The sequence below is a fragment of the Prionailurus bengalensis genome, chromosome C1 (assembly GCF_016509475.1).
Source record: "Prionailurus bengalensis isolate Pbe53 chromosome C1, Fcat_Pben_1.1_paternal_pri, whole genome shotgun sequence".
Taxonomy (NCBI): domain Eukaryota; kingdom Metazoa; phylum Chordata; class Mammalia; order Carnivora; family Felidae; genus Prionailurus; species Prionailurus bengalensis.
The window spans coordinates 94,157,502-94,178,625 of NC_057345.1; the positions used below are offsets into that span (position 1 = coordinate 94,157,502).

The following is a 21,124-nucleotide window of genomic DNA, read 5'->3' on the forward strand; positions in this document are numbered from 1 at the left end:
CTCTGGGCTTTGCTTCCAAACATCCCCCTTACACCTTCCTGAGTGAGGCCTTGGAGGGAACCCCACAGCCCAGAGACTCCCTCCCAGGTCCGAGGCATTCTTGCGGAAACCACGCGCGTCTTACAGGGCTGATGTCGCCACCTGGCGGCGGAAAGGGTCTGACTCCCTCTGGGAACTTCGGCAAGGCAGGAAGAAGAAGGCGTGGCTTCTGCGGCCGGGTCCAGCGTGGTGACGTCATGACAGGACGCCGTTTTTCCCCGCCTCTTCTCTCCCCAACTCGGAGCTGCCAGTACTTGACGTGGCGTCACCACCCTCTACCCTTACTTTGCGTGCGTGTTTGCGTGCGGCGGAGGTGGCGGCGCGGGCCGGTCGGAGCTCGGCGCTGCTGCTCCTGGTGCTCCTGTCGCTGCCGTCGCTGTCCGGCTGGTATAGACTGCCGAGCGGACGAGGCGCTGGCCACAGCACTTTAGCACCGGACGCAGCTCCGCGCGGCCCGGGCGGGAGGGTGGGCGAACGCGTGTCGGAGGGCGCCGCGCGGGCGGGCGGGCGGGCGCCCGTGAGGGAAAGAGGCGGGGGCGGCGGGTCGGCCGCGGGCCGGGCCGGCCGGGGGATGTCGATGCCTGACGCGATGCCGCTGCCCGGGGTCGGGGAGGAGCTGAAGCAGGCCAAGGAGATTGAGGACGCTGAGAAGTACTCCTTCATGGCCACCGTCACCAAGGCGCCCAAGAAGGTGCGGGGGCTCTGGGTGGCGGTGGGGGCCTGGGCTGGGGCCTCGCGGAAGGGGCGCGAGCTTGCCCGGGGCCCGGGATCCAGCGAGTTCGGGACTTCAGGGGCCAGGTTTGAGGAGGTCCGGGACGACTGAGGCGGTGTGAAGGGTGGCGAGTGAGTGGCCCCAGGCCTATCCCGAGCTGGAAAGGCCGCCCCTGACCTCACTTTCCTTTGTCCCTCGGCCCTAGTCCTCCGGGATCTTTCTGAAATCCGCCAGGGCCGGGCCTTAAATTTGAGGCTGACTTTTCCGGGATGCAGGCAGGGCCTTTCGAAGACGGGAGTGGGGGCCGGGATTGGGGTGAGCCAACTCACGACCCCTGTGACCAGCCCCAGGGGCTGGGGCTGAACCGAACCTCTCCCCTCAGGTGAGTGGATAAATCTGGCAGAGCCGCTTTGGGCAAATCTTTGGGAGCAGCGGCTGGTTTATCCGACAACTGCGTGCTAGCTCGGAGGCAAGAGGAAGAAATACGTGGGGCTAGCTCGTTTATGCAGGTGAAAGCAGCGAGGGCAGTGTGAGATTGGAAAGGACACTGTGGTTTTCACCTTCTGTGGTCATCCGGTGGCTTGGACGTATGTAAGATACTAACGTTTGGGGGTTGGTGACAGCAGACACTGCCATGGATACAGGTTGATGGTAGTCATGTGAATAGATCACTTAGGCATCCCTTGGGAAGGGAGCTTGGGTGGGTTGGAGGGGTGGGTGGTAAGGAAGGATTGCTCATTCTGTACTGCACTCAACTAAGGCAGAACAAGTTTAGTCTATTGTGCTGCGGGGTTGAGCTCAGAGGACACCCTTCTAATTCTCTTGTCCTGAAAGATTAAATAGCAGGCTTTGGAGATTTTAGTCTCACTAGCTCTCCGAACGGTGGAATTGGGATCCCGAGTGCCTTGTGAGCGTTTGCTGCCACCCACATCTTGACTTTCCACATACCTGGCACCCAGTTAACAGACCAGAGAACCTTTGCAGAGAGGTGACCTTTCTTGAAACCAGTGAGAAGCTGGATACATATTGCCCCCCTTTAAAGACGGTATTTCAAGGCTGTCCGGGCCTGCAGCGTTTGACGGGGTGCAGTGCTTGTGTAAGCTGAATACAGCAAGGTTTGCAGGACTAGATAAGAGTCCTTGAGGCTCCTACACCTGAATTAGTCAAGCTGCCATAGTGGGCAAGATGACTTTGTTTTTAAAGGAGATCAATCTACCACTCCAGGAGGCAGATGCAGGATTGAAAAGACAGTTCACCGTTGTGTGCCGTGGGTCTGTTTTCCCGTAAAATTCAGAAACTTACCAATAGATGCCTTAAAAAGGTGGTAGAAGGTCCTTTGTTTCTGTGAAGTCTGATTAACCTTACTTTTCGTGCTGTCACTTCAGCTGACTGCTTTGTTGGGGGCAGTAACTCTAATCTGCACTATTTGAGGAGACAGTCACAGCTTTTCTAAGAATGCTTGAGGGTAGTACCTATGATGGGTTAGGGGAAAGCCCTCGTACCCTAGTTCCCTGAACTCTTCCTCTCCCCATTAGCCTATCCTCGTTGGTCTAATTGCTTCAGAGATTAAGCGTTTTTATTCTTTCTTGCCTTAATTTTAGTAAGCCGGTATCCTTGCGAGTGCCACTATTAATAAGACAAAGTTTGTTTTGTGGGTTGTAAACTCCATAAAGGCAGGGAGGGACTCTTGTTCACCATTGTACCTACTGTACCCAGCTCTGTACCTAGCACATAGTAGGTACTCAAGTATTAATTGCCTACCTGCCAACTAGTAATTGAGATGTCTGTATGACCACCTACCAGGAATAAATACCCGTTTTCCTCTTTGCTTCCCAGGAGAAATACTGTTAAATGTATATTATAGTCAGGACAAATGCTAATGATTTTAAAGACTCGTATTCCGTTAGCTGAAAGAAGCAGTCTCTGCCAGGAATGTGGGAAGACCCTGTTAGAAGTTTCCATTTGCTAGTAAATGTACCCCATGTTTCTTATTAATCTTACTCTTTCTGAGCTTTTACACAGCACTTTGTATTAAAGTGATTTATGATGACTAATTACCCTTTCCCTAGTGATAATAGAAGGCATTTATTCAGTTAATGAGTTGGTTGAGGACTAGTCAAGGTCACACAGCAAGTCCCAGGTGGTCTGTTTTTTCACAACTACTGAATTGGATGTTATGACTTAAGTCACTTTTGTACCTCTGCCATGTATTGATAATGTGAGAAAGCATGAGAAGAGAGGGGGGAAAATGTAGCTCAGCCGTGTACTGAATGGTACAAGAAAAAGGCCTCTTCAAAAGGTGCCGTCCTTAGCCTGTGAGGACTCCAGCGTGGCTCTAGACCAAGTAATCCTTAGGTCATTCCAAGCCCTGAGGCCCCTCAGGAAGTGAGGTGCTAGTCAGGCTACAGGTTACGTTAGGGTGACCTTGATGGTCCTCAGATCAGATTCCAGTGTAACTGGTGAAAGTTTGTTCACTTTGGGGACAAATTGTCCGTCAATTCAAAGCATAGATACATTGAAATTCTTCAACTGTAATCGTAACTTAGTTTTGTGTGCCCTAGGGTCTAGCACAGTACTGTGAAGTTAATAGGACTTGTTGGTTTGATTCAAGGCTTGATCTGGGTGTCAAAAAGTCAACTAAGTGGCTACCACCTTAAGTAAGGGAGCTTCTGTGCCTCAGTTTCCTCATCTACCAATAAGTGCTTTTTATTTGGAACAGGTGGAGATAGGTGCATGTTAGGAGCTAAGATAACAAAAGCGGTTTTAAGGAAGTCTATTAGTATTCTTACGCTGCCTGTTTTTAGTGAGCATTTGAGATGACTTATAACGCAAGACATACACAATTTAGATAGAAAGTCAAAACTGTACAAAGGAAAAAAAAAAATACCTTTAACCCTAAGGGCTAAGACCGTTGATGAACCTGATCATCATATGCAACTCCAAGCCTCCTAGGAGCCAGAGGATAGAGGGAATCACGCTAGCAGACATGGGAAATAATACATACCATTTTCTTGGGAAGACAGCTTTTGCTGACACATAAAGTTCTAAAAGAAACTTTCATGGGATGGTATTAACAGCTATAGTAAGGCTTGTTCACAACTGTTCCTGTTGATTTCAGATTGTACTGCCAGGAATATTTGGGTGATAAAAGGAGTCCCTGAGTTGTAAGGGTAGTGTACAGTCACCTGTGGTAAGTGGTACCACAGCTAAAGAGGATTCTTCTTTAATGTTGGTGGTTATCAGTCAACCCAGGTAAGTCAGCTAGTTCCCCATAGTCACTGGGTATTTTTCCCTCTTTCTGCTACTTTGTGTTGCAGGGGTGATGGCTGTCCTTGGACCTTTGGAAATTAACATTGTGTCAAGTTGACTTTTTTTTTTTTTTTTCCTTAGAGTAAACTCAGATCTCCAGCTTGTTGATGAAACTTTGTAAGATAGATAAGTTTCTCTGGAAGCCTTATCAAAGCATTTGCTGTTCTCTGCACTTCTGAACATTTATTACTGGGGGGGGGGGGGGTGGCGGGAGCGGGGGTCTCTCCAGAGTGGTACTTAGGTGTTGTACCTAAGATCTATGCAGACAGACTTTTACCGCCAGCACAGTAGAGGAAAAGAGAGACAAAACAGCTACTTTTGCTTGTAGGATATTCTTTATTTGCGTAAGGCATGTATAGCACCAGTTCGTCAAAAAGGTGGGCTAAGACTTAGGAAAGCACACCGAGTAGAGCTTTAGTGAGTACTGCTTAGCTGTTCATGTGTTGGGTGGAATGCAGCAGGATGCCCCTCTTCTCATCAGGAAGGATTATGTTATGACTAATTCTTGGTGCAGTTTTATAGAATTTGCACCGATACTTCTTAGATTCACTGAGGTTTGATAGGTGGATGTTTCTTATCTTTTCTACGTCGTTAGCATCTCTCAGTTCTCGGACTGGGTGGCTCAGTCCGTTAAGCGTCTGACTTTGGCTCAGGTCATGATCTCACAGTTTGCGGGTCAGAGCCCCGCATCGGGCTCTGCGCTGACAGTTCGGAGCCTGGAGTCCGCTTTGGATGCTGTGTCTCCCTCTCTCTCTGCCCCTCCCCTGCTCACACTCTGTGTGTCTCTCTCTCTTTCTCTCAAAAATAAATAAACATTAAAAAAAATTTTTTTTTTTTTAAGTATCTCTCAGTTCTCTTTAGAACAGCTGTTTTAGTGGCGGTCTTCAAACAGGAGTCAGGGATGTATATAAGAAGATCTAGTTTGGATTTCTCCACAATTACTGATTATCTCTCTTTTTCTTATTTGTTTAATTAGACACTAGTTGCCATATTACTTTGTTCTAGTTCTTTTGCACTTTTATGTTGTAACAGAGAGAAATTTGTTCATTGTCTAGATCCCTTGCTGGCAAGATTACAATTGTGTGTCTTATCAGGAGGATATTATTTGGATATTATTACATGTTGCCCAATGTATTCTTGTAAGGTTATTCATAAAGGATATTTTGATACAGAATCATGTAGATTTCTAGTTGCCTATGACTCTTGATAAATTTATTCTTCCACCTCAAGTAATTATGATCTGTAAACAAGTACTTTAATGCTCTCTTGGGACTGTTAATTAAAGGAACTGGCCAGTAAAGGAGAACCATGTATACTTACTAGTTTCTCAAGTTTGGGAATTTGAATATTAAAATTTTATAAAGAAAGGCTACCCTCATTATACTGCGTAGAAGAATTCAGAACACGTCATGTTGTGGTAGGTCAGAAGCATCCTCATCAAGTATGAAGAACAATACATTTGCATAGGCCAGAGTTTTTTCCAACCTGAAATCTAAGAAAGAACCCAAAGTTAAAGACTGATTCTTACCACAAATTTTCCTTCCGACCCTTGTCAATAGTGTCAGTATCTTGCATATGATAAGTGGTTTAAACTTCACTTTGAGGTGTGTTCACCTTTTCTCTTCCGATTCTGTATTTCTCTTTGACCCGCTCAGGTATTTCACTAGCTATCCCCGCTGTTGCTTGGCTAACTGAGTAGTACCGTGTATGTTAGGCACTTGATTTTTGGAGTCAGGTTTACCTTCAGTTCCTCTCATCTGATAACTGTGATTTTTGGACAAGTGACTTAACCCATCTGAGCCTCCGTTTTCTTGTCTGTAAAATGAGAAGTAATGATAGTACTACAGGATTGTTGAGGGGATTAGCATTTCGTAAATTTACTAAATTTACTTAGTGTTTTTGTTCCTTTGTAACTAGAGTGACCATATTTCTGGTTTGCTTCTGCAGTTCCAATTTATGTGTTATCCCAACATGCTGTTCAGTGACTACCTCCCTAAACTCTGAAAAGTACCCTGGTTTATATGGAATTTTGAAATAGTCTTAAAGAGCCAAAACAAAGATGTTTCTATTGGAATGGCTTCTCACCAGGAAAGAAATTTTCCCTGAGAAAAATGTTTTCCCTGAGAAAAATGTAGAGCTTAAACCTGCTGAACACTAAAATATTTGATTTCCAAGAAGGACATAGACAACAGGAGAACTTCGAGTTCGTACTGGAAATGGGATGGATGTGCTCTGCCTGACCACCACCCCTCCCTTGTCCACCCCCCCACATCACACGATGTACCTGTGGAAGGTGGGCACCTATCAGACAGTGGGCCAGCTGAGTCCACGCGTTTATATCCTCAAACTGTAATTATCTGGGAGTCTTCCCAAACTAGAATCCTTGAATTACATGAAACAATTCCAAAGACTCTTTTGAGGTATGACTATCTTTTTATGTGGTCACCTTCAGATCACTCCCCAGCGTATTCCACCTCCTTCCCCCAGGTACTGTTTCTCTTTGCCCTAAACAGCCTGCTCCTAATTATATTTAACTGATTTTCTCCGGCAGAAGTGTGTGGCCTTTGCTCCAAGGCAATTACAGATCTAGGGTGGAACCCTCATGCCTTTGTTGACACTCAGACTGGTTTCATTTTTTTCCTATCTCTGTTCAGTTTTTCTAAAGGCTTCAGTCCGGTGCCTTAATCTCACAATGTGTATAATGGCTGGTACTACTTAGCAATATACAATGGGGCTTAATCATTTACTACCCAAACTGGCCACAGAGAGAAAAAACATAATGAGCTACGGGTAAAAGGTAGTATATGGAATACCGTAGTGGAGATGAGGAAAAGACTTTGAAGAAACACAAATCTAGGACTGGCCCTGCATGCTCCTGCTTTCTTGCCACAGAAGTCCCAGTGCCTCAGCTGACATGCCTCTGTACTTAGCCTGTAGGGCTTAATGGGCTTAAAATGTTCTTTACCAGCCCAAACCAGTTCACTTCTAAAATGGACACCCTGTGAGCAGTTGTATGCTAGAGTGAGGCTTAAACGGGAGGGGCTTGGGACTGCTCACTGCTGCATGCGTTGGTCTTGGCCCTGCCTCAGGCCTAGTTCTTTACAATCTGAAGAACTGCGAGCCCTGTTTGTATATTTTTCTCTTCTTTCCTGAAGAGTGTGTGCACAGTGCCATCCGTGGAATCCCCCTGAACATGCTATGCGCTCAGGGTGCCAAGGAGAATGCTAATGTGCTGATCCGCACTGGTGCGCGGCTCTGTGAGCCAGATGGTGGATTGGTGAGTGACAGAGTGAAGGGGCGAAAGGCCTGGAGGAGAGGACTGTAACCATGTTTCATTTTGGCCTCCTGAATGAAGCTGTCCATATTACCGTGTTTTGAGTAATGTCAGGATTTTGGAAGTTCTGTTTTTAATAAGTGTTTTCAGCTCTTACAGTACTTACCAATTAAGATGAACTTTTGGGACACAGGTTTCCATGATCATAAGGGGAATTACTTTATTCCCTTCTCCCAGGACTGGCTTGACCTCGAGTCCAGGCTTTTGGGCTGTGACTTGTTTTCATTATGATCATAGGATCCTGAAATTTAAAAAAGGGACTTGTCAGGAAAGTAAGTAGTGGACAGTGGTTCTGCTCTGCCCTTTTGGACCACCTCTACCCTGTCCTCTTCCTCATAGGTCTTAAGGAAGATTCATTTGGGCTCTCATGATGGTTGGCTTTATTTTGGAGATGTAGAAAAGAGCTCTTTGCCTTGAATTTTTAAAGTACACACTCTCATCTCTGTTTCTAATTGTAGAAGAGAGGTCAATAAGTAGACAAGTCTGTAGAAGGTAGAGAACTGAAATAGGTTTCTATTTTGCCTGTTTGAGATATTCACTGGATTAGAGACTCTAGAACAATGGTTCTTAATCTTTTGTTCTTAATCTTTGTTATACTTTTCAAAGGGCTTGTGGTACTCCCTGAAACTCATCCATGGATCCTGGGTTAAAAACCCTGATTTAGAGGAGGAGGTCTCTAAGCCATAGTATCTCTTTCCTTTACAGATCCAGAAACTGCCGATTGTTTCCAGCTTGCAGTTTGTCCTTGGAACGAAACTGAGGTTGTTGGTGTTCTTTGTCATCCGCCTCTTTGGGATGCTCCTTGGCTTCCCAAGAGCCTCATTATCAATGCCTTGAGGGTTCAACTCAAGAACTTAGGCATACTGAAACCAGCACATCAGCAACTTTTGGGGATTCTTGTACTACCTCATACCCACTGCCCTTCATATGAGCTGTGAGTGCCTGTAAAGCTTCAGAGCTGAAGTGTTCAGAGTAGGGAACTCACATGCTGCACTATCAAAACTAAATAAAATAACTGGCTCCCCTGTATGTCTCAAAAACAGGTTTGACTTCAGTGTAGTACTTCTCAAAACTATTTTCAGAACTGGCTTGATATCTGAATCATACTTTTCATTTGATTTCTCTAGACCAGACATTGAGGGCAAGGACCATGTGCTTGGCGTATAAGTACTGCCAATTGTTTAGTGAGTAAAATATTGTGAGATGATTTCTCTAGGAGAAAGTGAGTTGGACTCACTTCGTGGCTTTGGCTCACCATCCCCTTCAGTTGGCAAGGGTTGTTTTTCTAACTTAGATCCCTCTCACATGGGTGATAATGGGAATACAGAGAACTGCAGGTGAGACATTGATAAGAATTTCCAACAGCTTAGTAGATCCTTTTATAATGCTAGCATCAGGAACTAAGGGAGGAGACTGTTGAGATACAAGGCCTCTAGCTTCTTGGCCCAGTTGCTTGAGAATCACAAGGCAGTAGGTTAGAAGCCTAGGGATATTCTTACTTGTAATAGGAAGGCAATTTGATGTCCCACCCGGTTTTAAACCCTTAGCAGTAGGGACACTGCCCTAAGTTGAAAGTGGTGTTCTGGTTTACACATGCTCTTGATTTAAGGAACAGAGGCTCACCTTTAGGGTGTTTGAGATTTGAGGGCCAGCAGTGAGTTGAACAGTTTCATTTTGGAATTGGTGTTGGAGTCCTGAAAGTAATAAACAACAGTGCTGCCCAGCAATGATGGGCAAACTTCTGATTCTTCTCATTCTGCAACCATAGCTGCCCCTTCTGAACCAAAAGCTAAGCTCCATGTTCAAAAACTATATATGCCCTTGTCTTTGAAATTCACCTCCTTTAGAGTTACAGGCTTCTGGGAACTGGGCCAATGCTTGTCCTAACCAGGAATCAGGCCCTAGTTGGCATTGAGGATTTTGTGTTTTGTTTCCCTAAGTATGTGATGTAAGCAGAATTCAGGGGAAAGGGAGACCTTCAGAATTTTGTAGTTTTGGAAGTAGAAGTAGGTGCTTTGTAGAGATGGCAGATGTGTTCAGTTATTCTGGTAACTAATTCAGTTTCCTGTGGGTAGCCAGGTAGTATCCTGCTTCTAATTCAGTACTTAAGTTTTTAGTGCCCAGCTTCGGGAGCACCAGACTCCTTAGCAAGCAAGACAGGAAGATTCCCAATGTTCAGTTCTTACGGAGAGTAGCCCAGCTGGCTTGTCATGCTGGACTAGATGAATTGTGAATGTTAATTACACTGATCAATACAGTGGCCTTGGTAACAGACTTGTAGCTGCTGTAGAATCTGTTTACTTCAGGTTTGTAACAGAAAAGAGACCAAGCTGGTTGAGAACATGATGTTCTAAATGTAATAAGCTGTATTGTAAGTCCAGGGAAAATGCATGCTGGAGGCACTGACCCTACTGCACCCTTCCCCAGGGTTTCCCAGAGGGAAACATTACTCTGGGGGTGGTTTCTGTTCTTATTTGCCAGTTGAGAATGAATTGAGGTCAGCAAAGGCATGGCTTCTGTGAGATGGGGTATAGGATATTTACAGATCATAAAGGTTAGAAGGAGAACACCCGTGTAGGGAGGCATCTCATTCCTCTACCCAGTTTGTAATTTGGAGTGGAGAGTTGATGGGATTAGTTTCAACCCTTGCATTCAGAAGAAGGAACCCCTCCTATTTGAGAAATAGAGGGTTCAGAATTCTGCACATTCTTTTCTGACTCCACAGGGAGAGGATTAGCTGAACGCTGGGCATGTTTGGAATGAGAGCACCTTGCCAATTTTTACTGATTTTGGACCAAGCCATTGTAAAAATATAGTCTCTTTTCCTGAGATGAGCTCTTTGTCATGTGCTCCTAAACCCTGTGGATCCATTTGATGGATTGGCTGTACCTGACAGATGGAGTTGGTATTACAAAGGCAGATTTTCTACTTTCTTTGCCTTATTTGTTTTCTCTCTGAACACGATGTGTCTAACCCATTTGTTCCCTGCGTGCCTTCAGTTGCTTTATCAAGAGCCTGGTAAACTCCGTGTGCTTGTGTTTGCTTTTTCAGATCCTGCTTAGATTGTCTCAGATGAGTACTTCTCATGGAATAGAAGGAATGGAAGGAATCAGTCACCTAGGGAACTTTTTTAAAACATTCATTTCAGGGCCCTAACCTAGACCTACTTAGTCAGAATGGGGAAGGGTTGATGGTAAGGGGCAAGTGGAGAATAGGATAGTATGTGCTTTTCGAAACTGCTGAAGCCTGAAAGATCCCATATTTAGAACCACTTAGGTTATCTAACAAGGCTGGCCAAAATTGTTATGATATCTGATATTGGAATGGTAATGTAGCTACCATCTATCTCGGACGACTTTGGCCATGAGAAAAAATCTTGTGCCCCATGTGAGAGGTCCTGAAAATAGCCTATGGTTACTCTTCTTTTCCAAAGTATTCAGAGTAAGCTATGACCAGAAATTATGTAGCTCTGTTAGCTCAGGGTTAAGCACCTACTACTGTCTCCCGGGACCTGGGCACTTAGGATTAATCAGTGAACAAGACAAAGATCCATATCCTGTGGAGTTTACATTCTTGTGAGGTTATTATTTGAGTCATATAAGTCTTGTACAGTGGTTCTTAATCATTTGGAGTTTGGAGCCCTATCAGAGTTGTGTTCATGTTCCCGAAACACAGACACACACGCGCGCACACACACACACACACACACACACACACACCAATTTGCATATAAGGGGAGTTGGCAGCCTGAGGCCCGTCCCTGAACCCAGGCTAAAAACCTAGAATGCTTGTCCAGGATTGAGAATGTGGTGATTGGGGTAAAGCCAGGCCATGAGTTGTGTATTTGGGACTATTATCTCCTAGCCACATTGGGTTGTAGTTTCTTCATCTGTACAGCCAAGGTCCTTTGCAAAGAACTTGAGAGCATCTCAAAAAAAGAATAAGAATTGCTAGGCCTCCACTACACCAGTCACATTTCTTAGTCTGTGCTCTCTTTGAATGTTAAGAATGATTTTGACTCTCTGTTCCCATTCCCACCCCTAGTTTCTGGTTGGCTGAGCTTGTTGGACTCAATAGGTTAAAAATCAGGTCAGAATATGAGAATTTCCTTAACATGATTTATACTATCAATTCCTAGAGTAAGAGTGACAGTAAAATTATAAAGATCATGAGAGGGCATTATAGTGAAATCCTGGCTTCAAAACACAACATCACAGAAGGAGTTGATAAATGAGGGGCTGAGGAAATACCCAAGGAGTAAAGACTGGAGAAAGATGATAGGAAAAAAAAAAGAGGGCAGAACTCAGAAAGACAATTGACTGAGCTGGTAAGCCAGATAACCTGAAACCAAAGAGAGTGGATTTGAGACCCAGACCAAGAAAGAAAAAAAAAAAAAGATTACATTTTAGTTCTAAAGGGTCTGTCACTATTGTTTTATTATCAAACAGAACTCAAGATAAAAGGAGAGGGCAGATAAGGCTTTGCTTCATGTATACCAATATTAATATGTCTCTATCCTTGGAAAAGTTGGTGTTTGACTTGAGCGAATGGCTAAACTGTGCTTCAGGGTTAGTATAATGTATAGTACAACATGTGCTGCAGAAACATGAGTGAAATTTTGTTTGGGACACTGGGAGAAAGAATTATGTAGAAATAACCCGGCCAGATAATAGAGATTGGAGCACAATGAACACACTGAGCCCTGTGCCAATTCTGCCTTTACCTCCCTAAAATCTGACCTTTAGTGTAACTACAGATCAAGACCTCTTTAAGGGTGGTCTTTATGGGGAATTCTTGTCACTCTGCCTGACGTCTAAGGGGAACTTTCCAGACCCACGCTGAGGGATGCTGAAATTGTGCTGTATTCAAGGTCTTCCAGGCCGAACTTTTTTTTTTTTTTTTTTTTGAGAGAATGTGAGCTGAGGAGAGGGACAGAGGGGGAGAGAATTTTAAGCAGGCTCCACACTCAGTGCAGAGCCCAACATGGGGATCAGTCTCAGGAATGTGAGATCATGATCCGAGGTGAAATCAAGAGTTGGATGCTTAACCAAATGAGCCACCCAGGCCAAACTTCTATACACTCAGAGCCCATAGTCCTCCCCAAAGGAGCCTGGAGGCTCTAGATGATTCCAGTTGTAACTGCTCCAGTTGTCCAGCATATGGAAAAACTGTTCTGCTATTAAAGTTTCTAACCTGCTATTAATATAAGGACATCTCATTGTTTGCTCAGTGATGCATTAAACCAAAACTCCCTAATCTAGGGGGAATATAATCATACCACCAATTATGTTTACTTTCTATTTTTAAAGAAGCCCCTTTGAGTGATCAAAGGAATTTCAGGCCTCACTTCCTGGGACTGTTTAGGTCTGTTTTAAGGTTCTATTCACCATACAAAGCTATACAGTTAGTTATATAGATTGTACTGTCGTGTGAAAGAAAAGTTCCCCCATTACCATTGTGCACAACATAAATAAGTTACCTTAAAAAGCACATTTAAAATATATTCTTTGTTGTATGTTTTAAAATATGGTCATTTTAAATGAAAATAGCAGGTTTCAGGGCACCTGGGTGGCCCAGTTGGTTAAGCATCGGACTTTGGCTCAGATCATGATTTCACGGTTCGTGGGTTGGAGCCCCATGTCAGGCTCTGTGCTGACAGCTCAGAGCCTGGAGCCTGCTTCAGATTCTCTGTCTCCCTCTCTCTCTGCCCCTCCCCGGCTCATGCTTTCTCTCTGTCTCTCAAAAATAAATAAATGTTAAAATAATAATAATAATAATTATAGGTTTCCCAGATGATGAAAGAAAACAAATCATTGATCAGTTTTAATCATACCAGATTGAAAACCTGTTGAATAAATAAATAACAGGTGGAATTTCTAAGTTGCTTTTGATGCCTACAGCAGGAAGTTCTGGGGTCATTTCTTTCATCCTAGTGGTCTGGATTAGATTGCCCGTACGTTCTCCTCCTCCCCATTCCATCCTCAGAAGATGGTGGAAGTGTATGCTAGACCAGAGCTTTTTGCCTCCACTTTTGGGCTCTTACTCTCTCCTCACCCTTTCCACGTCCAAGGAGCAGCACCTCTTAAAGCAATTCATTGGCAGCTTTAAAATACTACATTTCTCTGCATCATTTCACTTTTCCCAAAATCAATGTAGATTTTGGAATGGAGAGAATTCTCTTCCTTCCCTAGAGCTCACAAGTCTTCATATGGAAGCTCAGAAAGCTTCAGTGCAATAGTGGACTATCCTTTAACTGACCTCTTGAAAATAAAGGGGAGAGCTGCTGTTTCCCCCAGCCTATTCTAGAAGAAGGATAATATAATGGTACTGGGCTTGTAGGGATTTTTTTTTTTTTCTTTTTCTAAATCTCAATTTGTTAACACATTTGCCTTCAGCAAGTCACTTAACCCCAACCCCTGTTCTGTTTTTTCATCTGTGAAGAGTAGATCTCTCACTCGAAAGATTCCAACATGTTCTGAAAATACAAATCTTCTGTAAAAAAATCATATCTGTGGGCCACTGATGTTGAAGCAGAGTGCAAAACTAGAATGTCATAGAAATTTAGGCATTCAGGACCTTGGTTTTTTGATACCAGTAAGTGTGGATTTCAAATCTATAATCAGCTTTAGGTAAAAGTCCTGATGTAATGCTTGCAGTGGTTTTACTTGTTCTTTATATGCCAGAATTTAAACAAGAATGGTTTGAAAAATATTTAGATCAGTGATGTTCTCACAGTGTTGGTTATTGATCACATTTGAAGGATAACTCTTCCTATACCAAATTTGATTTTGACTTTTGGTTTGCAGTACAGCCTAAAGGAAGAGATCTTTATCCTTGTGCATCTGTCCACTTTTCCTCACTAGAAAATGGCTGTTCAGAAAGTCACAGGTCAGGAAAACTCACTTCTGTGTTCTGGTTGGGGAGCTAGAGAGTTTGGGGAATTGCACTGTATTCATCCTGGAGCAATAGGTGGTTCTTATTGTTAAATAGCCCCAGGCACATTGCAACCACCAATTCCTTTCAACTACCTTGTTTGTTTGTTTGTTTGTTTGTTTGTTTGTTTCTTTCTTTCTTTCTTTCTTTCTTTCTTTCTTTCTTTTTTTTAATGTTTATTTTTGAGAGAGACAGACTTCCGGAGGGGCAGAGAGGGAGACAGAATTCCAAGCAGGTTCTGTGCAGTCAGCACAGAGCCTACCGTGGGTCTCCAACCCATAAGTTGTGAGATCATGACCTGAGCCAAAACCAAGAGTCAGACGCTTAACCAACTGAGACACCCAGGTGCCCCATCAACTACCTTTTTTCTTACAGACTATCTAAGGTCATGATTTCATGCTGAGACTTTTATCTAAAATTGAATATATACATCTCAAATTAGAAAGTCAGGAAGGGATGGCAAATATTACCTTTCTAGAATGGAAAATACAGTGTGATTGTATTTGATGTGACTGATTGTCAGATTCTTGTCCTTGAATTATGTTTCTAATCTCCTAGATGTTTGCTATTTTGTGTTTTTAAGAGCTGTGGAAACTAAAGCCGCCTACAGCTGATCTTTAAAGTGATTTTTACCTTGTTTTTTGAAATCGAAACTATTCCATCTGTCTACAGGGCAGATTCTGAAGGATCCCATTGACCCACCCACATTTGGAAACAATACCTGTTACTACATAGTTAACTATTCAATATTCGGTCTTTAAAGTCTGATTATTATTTTATTTGGTGTTGAGTTTTGATGGCATTTTCCTCCCTTGAGCCTATACTTTATGGGAAGCAGTAGATGGTAACAAAAAACAACTGATACTGTTTCTGTCTCATTAACCTTTGTTGGGTATTAACCTAGGGTTTAGAAAGCACACCCAGGTCCACTCAGCTGCCACTTTTTTGGAGCTGCTTGTAGCTCTTTTGCCATAAACTATTTGGCAAAGATTTTCATGTCTTTCACCCCTCAGTGGATATAGCCTTCCCATTCACTCAAGCAAATATGTGTAGAGGGTTTGAATTTCTAAGATGTAATTGGCTTTCAACCTCATTTAAGCTAAACTTCCAAATTGAAGGAAGGAAGGAAGGATTGTTTTTATACGTCTCCAATCTTGTTTCTTCTTGGCAGGCTAAGAAATTATACAGATGGCATTTATTCAGTCTGTGTGGCCACCTTCCAAAATGTCAGAAACTCCATCTTCTACACCTGTCCAATGATCGATTGCTTGCTTTCACTGTTAACTTTTCTCTGATAGAAATTAATTTTAAGAATACACATTTGCCTATTTGTAAGCAGTTGGCAAATTTTCATCTTAAAGAACATCCCAGCATACCTTGCAGTGAGGTTTGCCAGTTTAACTTCTTGTGAGTTTTATTTAAAGTCAAGATAGGCTTTAGAGAGGACTGTGAATTAAGTCTAATGACTTTTTATGACAAACATATAAGGTGAACAGTAGTAACCTGGCTCAGTCTTTCCCAGCACTTAAGAATTAATTGATTTTTCCACTCTGAACCAATACAAAGCGATTGCTAAGTGAAAAAAACAAGGTGCAGAATATTTTAGCAGTCTATTTTTTGAGTAAGAAAGACAGGGAAAATACAAGTATAAGTATATACTTGCTATTTTTTTTTACCTGTATTAATGAACATAAACCAGAAATTAATGAAAATGGTGAGGAGGGAGGAAGGTTGGGGAGATAGAAATGGCAGTGAGACTTCTCTGAATATACCTTTAAAACTTTTGAGACATGTGCTTTATGTGTCAAAAAATTAAAGAGAAAGGAAACCTTAAAATTGCTTGTGAACAGAAACAAATGAATCTAGCTACATATCAAATTGATATTAACCACTCAGAAAACCATACTTCACCTATATATCCTTCGTGAGATATTTTCTAAGGACAAAAGGAACTTCAGTGAAATATTGACACTTCACTACGTAGAATATTGTTAGTAACATTAGTCTTGTAATTTTGAAATTGTTTTATTTGTATTCTAGAATAAAACAAGTAAGCGTATCATTGCTATTAGAGACCAGCATTGTCAACCTAAGACAGGGGGTGCCTGGGTGGCTCAGTCGGTTGAATGTCTGACTCTTGATTTTGGTTCAGGTTGTGATCTCCTGGTTCATGGGATCCCGCATCAGGCTCTGCGCTGTCAGCACAGAGCCTGCCTGGGATTCTCTGTCTCTCTCCCTATCTGCTCCTTCCCTCTTTCTCTTACTAAATAAACTTAAAAAAAAAAACAATAATAAGAGAAAAGAAATACAAATAGGAAAATTAAAAGTTTAAAAAAATGTTAAATTTGAAATGGAAATATCAATATAAACTCATGAGTAAACGAAAAGATTTATTTCTCTATCCCCTGCAAGAACTTAGGAGCACTGACACTTCTATTAACAATTAGCACATTTTATACTCAGATATTATTTTCTAAATACCATTCCCCACTGAAAGAAACCAGAGCTTGGAGAAATGGAGAAATCGTTGATTCCAGATCTGAAGCAGAGAAAGAACAAGGTGAGCCTGGTATATCTTCTTATACCAGAAAGGAAGGAAGCACTTAAACAGAAGAATCAGCTTGAAGGAGACTCCCACTGGCCCAGTTTGAGACAATTGGAGCATTCAGTGTACTCATTGTGTTATTGAGTGTAACAGATTGAATAAATAAAAATATGAAAGACAAGTAAGGAAAAAAAATGAAAGAGGGAGAAGAAAAGTTTCTCCTTACAAAAAGTAATGCCAGCTAATATATGTGATAAGAATGGTAAGGGAAAAAAACATGATTCTATAACATCCCCCCACCCCCACCACAATATAATTGGTTCAGGCAAGGATTATGAGCAGATGGTAAAGTCACTAGGGAACAGGATATTCACAAGCTGACAGATACCACCCCACAATTTAACCTTTACTTGCAAAGGAGAAAATACACCTTTCAGAGACTGATGATCTCACTTTAACCCAGGGTTCAGTTTAGTGTCACTAATAATGGAATGACCTAACATGATATGCTACCTAGTACAATGCAAAGTAAAGTATACAACATTATCTATGAAGTATTCTTGCCAAAATCTTAATCTCTTTCTAATCAAACCTCAAAGCTGAACTTCCAATTTATAGGAAAAAGTAATCTGAAAAGTGGGAGATTCCAAAAGGCAACTGGCCTGGACTTGTCCAGGAAACGTCAATATTGCGGGGGGGGGGGGGGGAAGAAACACAGGAGAACTATTCCAGATAGATAACCAGGCACTGAAGGAACCTAACAACCAAATGCTTTCGTGAACCTTGGTTCTATCCTGGGTTGGAAGAATTGGGGAGGCATTTAGGTCTACTATGAAAGACACTCTTTTTTTAAAATTACTCAAGTATAATTAACACAGTGTTACATTAGTTTCAGATGTACAATATAGTGATTAAATAATTCTACACATTACTCAATGCTCATCAAGATAAGTCTACTCTTAATCTCCTATATCTGCTTCACCCATCCCCCACCCACCTCCATTCTGGTAACCACTAGGTTTGTTCTCTGTCCTTAGGAGTCTGTTTTTTGTTTCTTTTTTCTCTTTGCTTGTTTTTTAAATTCCACATACAAGGATATCATATGGTATTTGTCTTTCTCTGATGGACTTACTTCACTTAGCATTATAGCCTTTGGTTGCTGCAAATGTCATTTCATTTTTTATGGCCATGTAATATTCCATTGTGCATATACTACATCTTTTTGAAAGAAATTCTTGAGATGATTAGAGGAGTTTGAATATAGACTGGATGATACAGGATTATTGTTAATATTCTTAAGTATGATATTGTGGTTCTGTAGGGGAATATCCTTAGAAAATTCATTCTGTAGAATTTATTGGTGAATTTTCATATTTGCAACCTTTTTTTTTGGCAGGACCACTTGAAAGTGTGCATGTATACATGTGTATATATGCAGAGAAAGAAACCTAATGTGGAAAATAGATTCAGTGTAGATGGAGGGTATAAAGGTGTTCATTATACTACTCTTGTTAAGTTTTTGTATGTAGAAAATGATCATAATAAAGTTGGGAAAATGAAACAGTGGGGGTGCAGAGGGAGTTGGAAGGGAACTTTGGTGTATCACTAAAGTCATGGGTATGTTCCAGGAGCCTAGATTTCTTCAGTCACCTCTACATAAATAAATGGGGGACCTGGGTGGCTCAGTTAGTTGAGCATCCGACTTTGGCTCAGGTCATGAACTCATGGTTTGGGGATTCCAGCCCCAGGTTGGGCTTTGAGCTGACAGCATGAAATCTGCTTCAGATTCTCTGTCTCCCTCTCTCTCTCTGCCCGCCCCCTCCTCCCCCCTCCCCCCCACATGCACGCTCTCTGTCTCAAAAATAAACACTGGTGCACCTGGATGGCTCAGTCAGTTAAGCGTCCAACTTTGGCTCAGGTCATGATCTCACGGTCCATGGTTTCGAGCCCCGCATCAGGCCCTGTGCTGACAGCTCAGAGCCTTGAGCCTGCTTTGGATTCTGTGTCTGCCTATCTCTCAAAAAGAAATATTAAAAATAAATATTTTTTTTTTATTTTTAAAAAAAAATTTTTTTTTTTCAACGTTTATTTACTTTTGGGACAGAGAGAGACAGAGCATGAACGGGGGAGGGGCAGAGAGAGAGGGAGACACAGAATCGGAAACAGGCTCCAGGCTCTGAGCCATCAGCCCAGAGCCTGACGCGGGGCTCGAACTCACAGACTGCGCGAGATCGTGACCTGGCTGAAGTCGGACGCTTAACCGACTGCGCCACCCAGGCGCCCCTAAAAATAAATATTTTAAAAATTAAAAATAAGCTAGAGTTGATGATAATTGAATGTTAAGAGAAAAAGAACAACAAGCATGTTTTCATATACTATTTGTAGCAGATTGAGGATGAGGAAAGTATGGACAGGCCAGGCAGTTGGACGGGCAGATAGCTAAATAGGCATTGAAACATAGTCGGGATGTGTATCTAGTGTAAATTGCAGTTTTCAAAAGATTAGGAAGTCCTTCCCTGTGCTATTTGTTGCCACTTTTTAACCTCTTAATTTTACCTCTAGTTGGCAGTTGGAGGCCTAGATCACTTATTTTCATTAGAGCACCTCAGGAGATAATTAGCAAAGCCAGTGAGGTATGTTGTCTCATATGAAGGGTGGGAGATGGGGTAGAGAGTAGCTGATAAGGATAAAACTGCTCTTTGCAGAGGTATTCAAACTTTATGTTCCTTCCTCACCAGCTAAGTGACTTGGCATTATGAACCCTGGTATTGCCTCACCCCTTCCTCCCACCAACATTGATGAAAGATGAACTTGATTCCCATTTTTGAAAGGAGTATTTCTTCTGGAACTGGATTCTAGCAGTGTGCGTGTGTGTGCGTGCATGCACACACTCACATTATATCCTGTTACCCTCCTGTTACCCAGAGAGGAGTGGAGTGGTGGAGGGAGATACGTGCTGTGATTAGTCAGCTTGCCATTCCCTCCCCCTCCAGAAGCTCAGGCCCCATCTGGGGAAACTGAGAACTTAAGAAACTTGAGACAGGGAAGGAGGACAGGGAGCAGCCAAAACCTGCTGAGTCTCAGAAGACTGGTTTCTGCGCTGGGAAATGGAAGTGACTGAAGGTGGCTGTGGATTTGACTCTGTGGCCTGAGATTGATTCCCTTGAGATAAATTGTTTTCTGGTGGTGTACCTGAGAGCAAAGTGTTGGGAAGAGGATACCCTTCTTCTTTGGGAGATTTCTTTTACCTAATTGGAGGTTTGAAAGATGTGCAGACTTCTGTAGTTTTTGTACTTAAAAGCTGGTGTTTATTGATAACTGTTTCTTTTGATTCATCTGAAATGGAATCAGACTGATCAGTGGTAAGTATCAAGGAGAAAAGTCTTGTACCTATTTAGTTTAGGCTGACAGCCATACCCTCTTCCTTTCCTCTGAATAAAGAGCAGATGAGGGTAGAATCTGTAGGAGAAGGAATACATTAGCCAGAAGATGTGTGAAAGAGGGATTGGAAGAGATGTAGGAATCCTGGAAGGTGTCATAATACATTGCTTAGTAATTGACTTGTTAAAATTGCTAGCTTCATTAATAATCATCTTTTTGCTCAGTTGCTAAGAAATATGCTGACCATAACTTCAAAACAGAAAAATCTGCACACACAACATGCTAGAAGAGACACTGGAACAGATTATATAAATTTGGGGATGTCTCAGAAAATCAGTAGTGTACCAGGAGGAGGGGTACTGACTGGCCCTTCTTCAGATATTCCTCAGCAGTTGAGACAGACTGATCCCTTTACTCACTTCTAAGCTATGCTTTCTTAATGATTTGTTTTCCTAATAATTGCTGTTTACCTTTGAGTCTAGTCCTTCACCCCTAGGAGGAAACCTTTCTGAGGAAATGACAAGCTGTTAGATAAGCGTGTGAAATAATACGTTTAATAAGATGTCTAACCTCTGATTTTTGGAGGCCTAAGCTAAACAATATCCAGATAAGGCTGTTAAGACCACAATATCTAGTATCTTTCTTAAGAAGCAGTAAAATTCTCTCGCAGCCATTTGTGTTATTACCCTGTCGGTCAAAACACATCTACAGATTGTGCATATTTCATCTCATAGATCTTTCCTGAAATACCACTGGGTACTTAGTTGGTGCCTGCCAAATGTGTTGATTAAAAGGATATAATAATGATTATTCTCCTGATCACCATCCATTGGCCATAGTGTCATAGTGGAATTCCTATGGCTTTTAATTC

The 21,124-nt window shown here is 42.4% G+C and overlaps 1 protein-coding gene across 2 annotated transcripts in view; it reads left to right on the top strand.

The window, feature by feature from the left end:
- The first annotated feature begins 284 nt into the window (after nt 1-284).
- AHCYL1 (adenosylhomocysteinase like 1) overlaps nt 285-21,124 on the top strand; it is a 38,643-nt gene continuing 17,803 nt past the window's right edge. Inside the window, exon 1 of one of the 2 annotated variants that reach the window (XM_043575800.1) lies at nt 285-730. In XM_043575800.1, coding sequence (XP_043431735.1) covers nt 611-730 — 120 coding nt within the window. In that variant the 5' untranslated portion in view covers nt 285-610. The remainder of the gene's footprint in view (nt 731-21,124) is intronic. The other variant, XM_043575801.1, reaches the window with a different exon arrangement.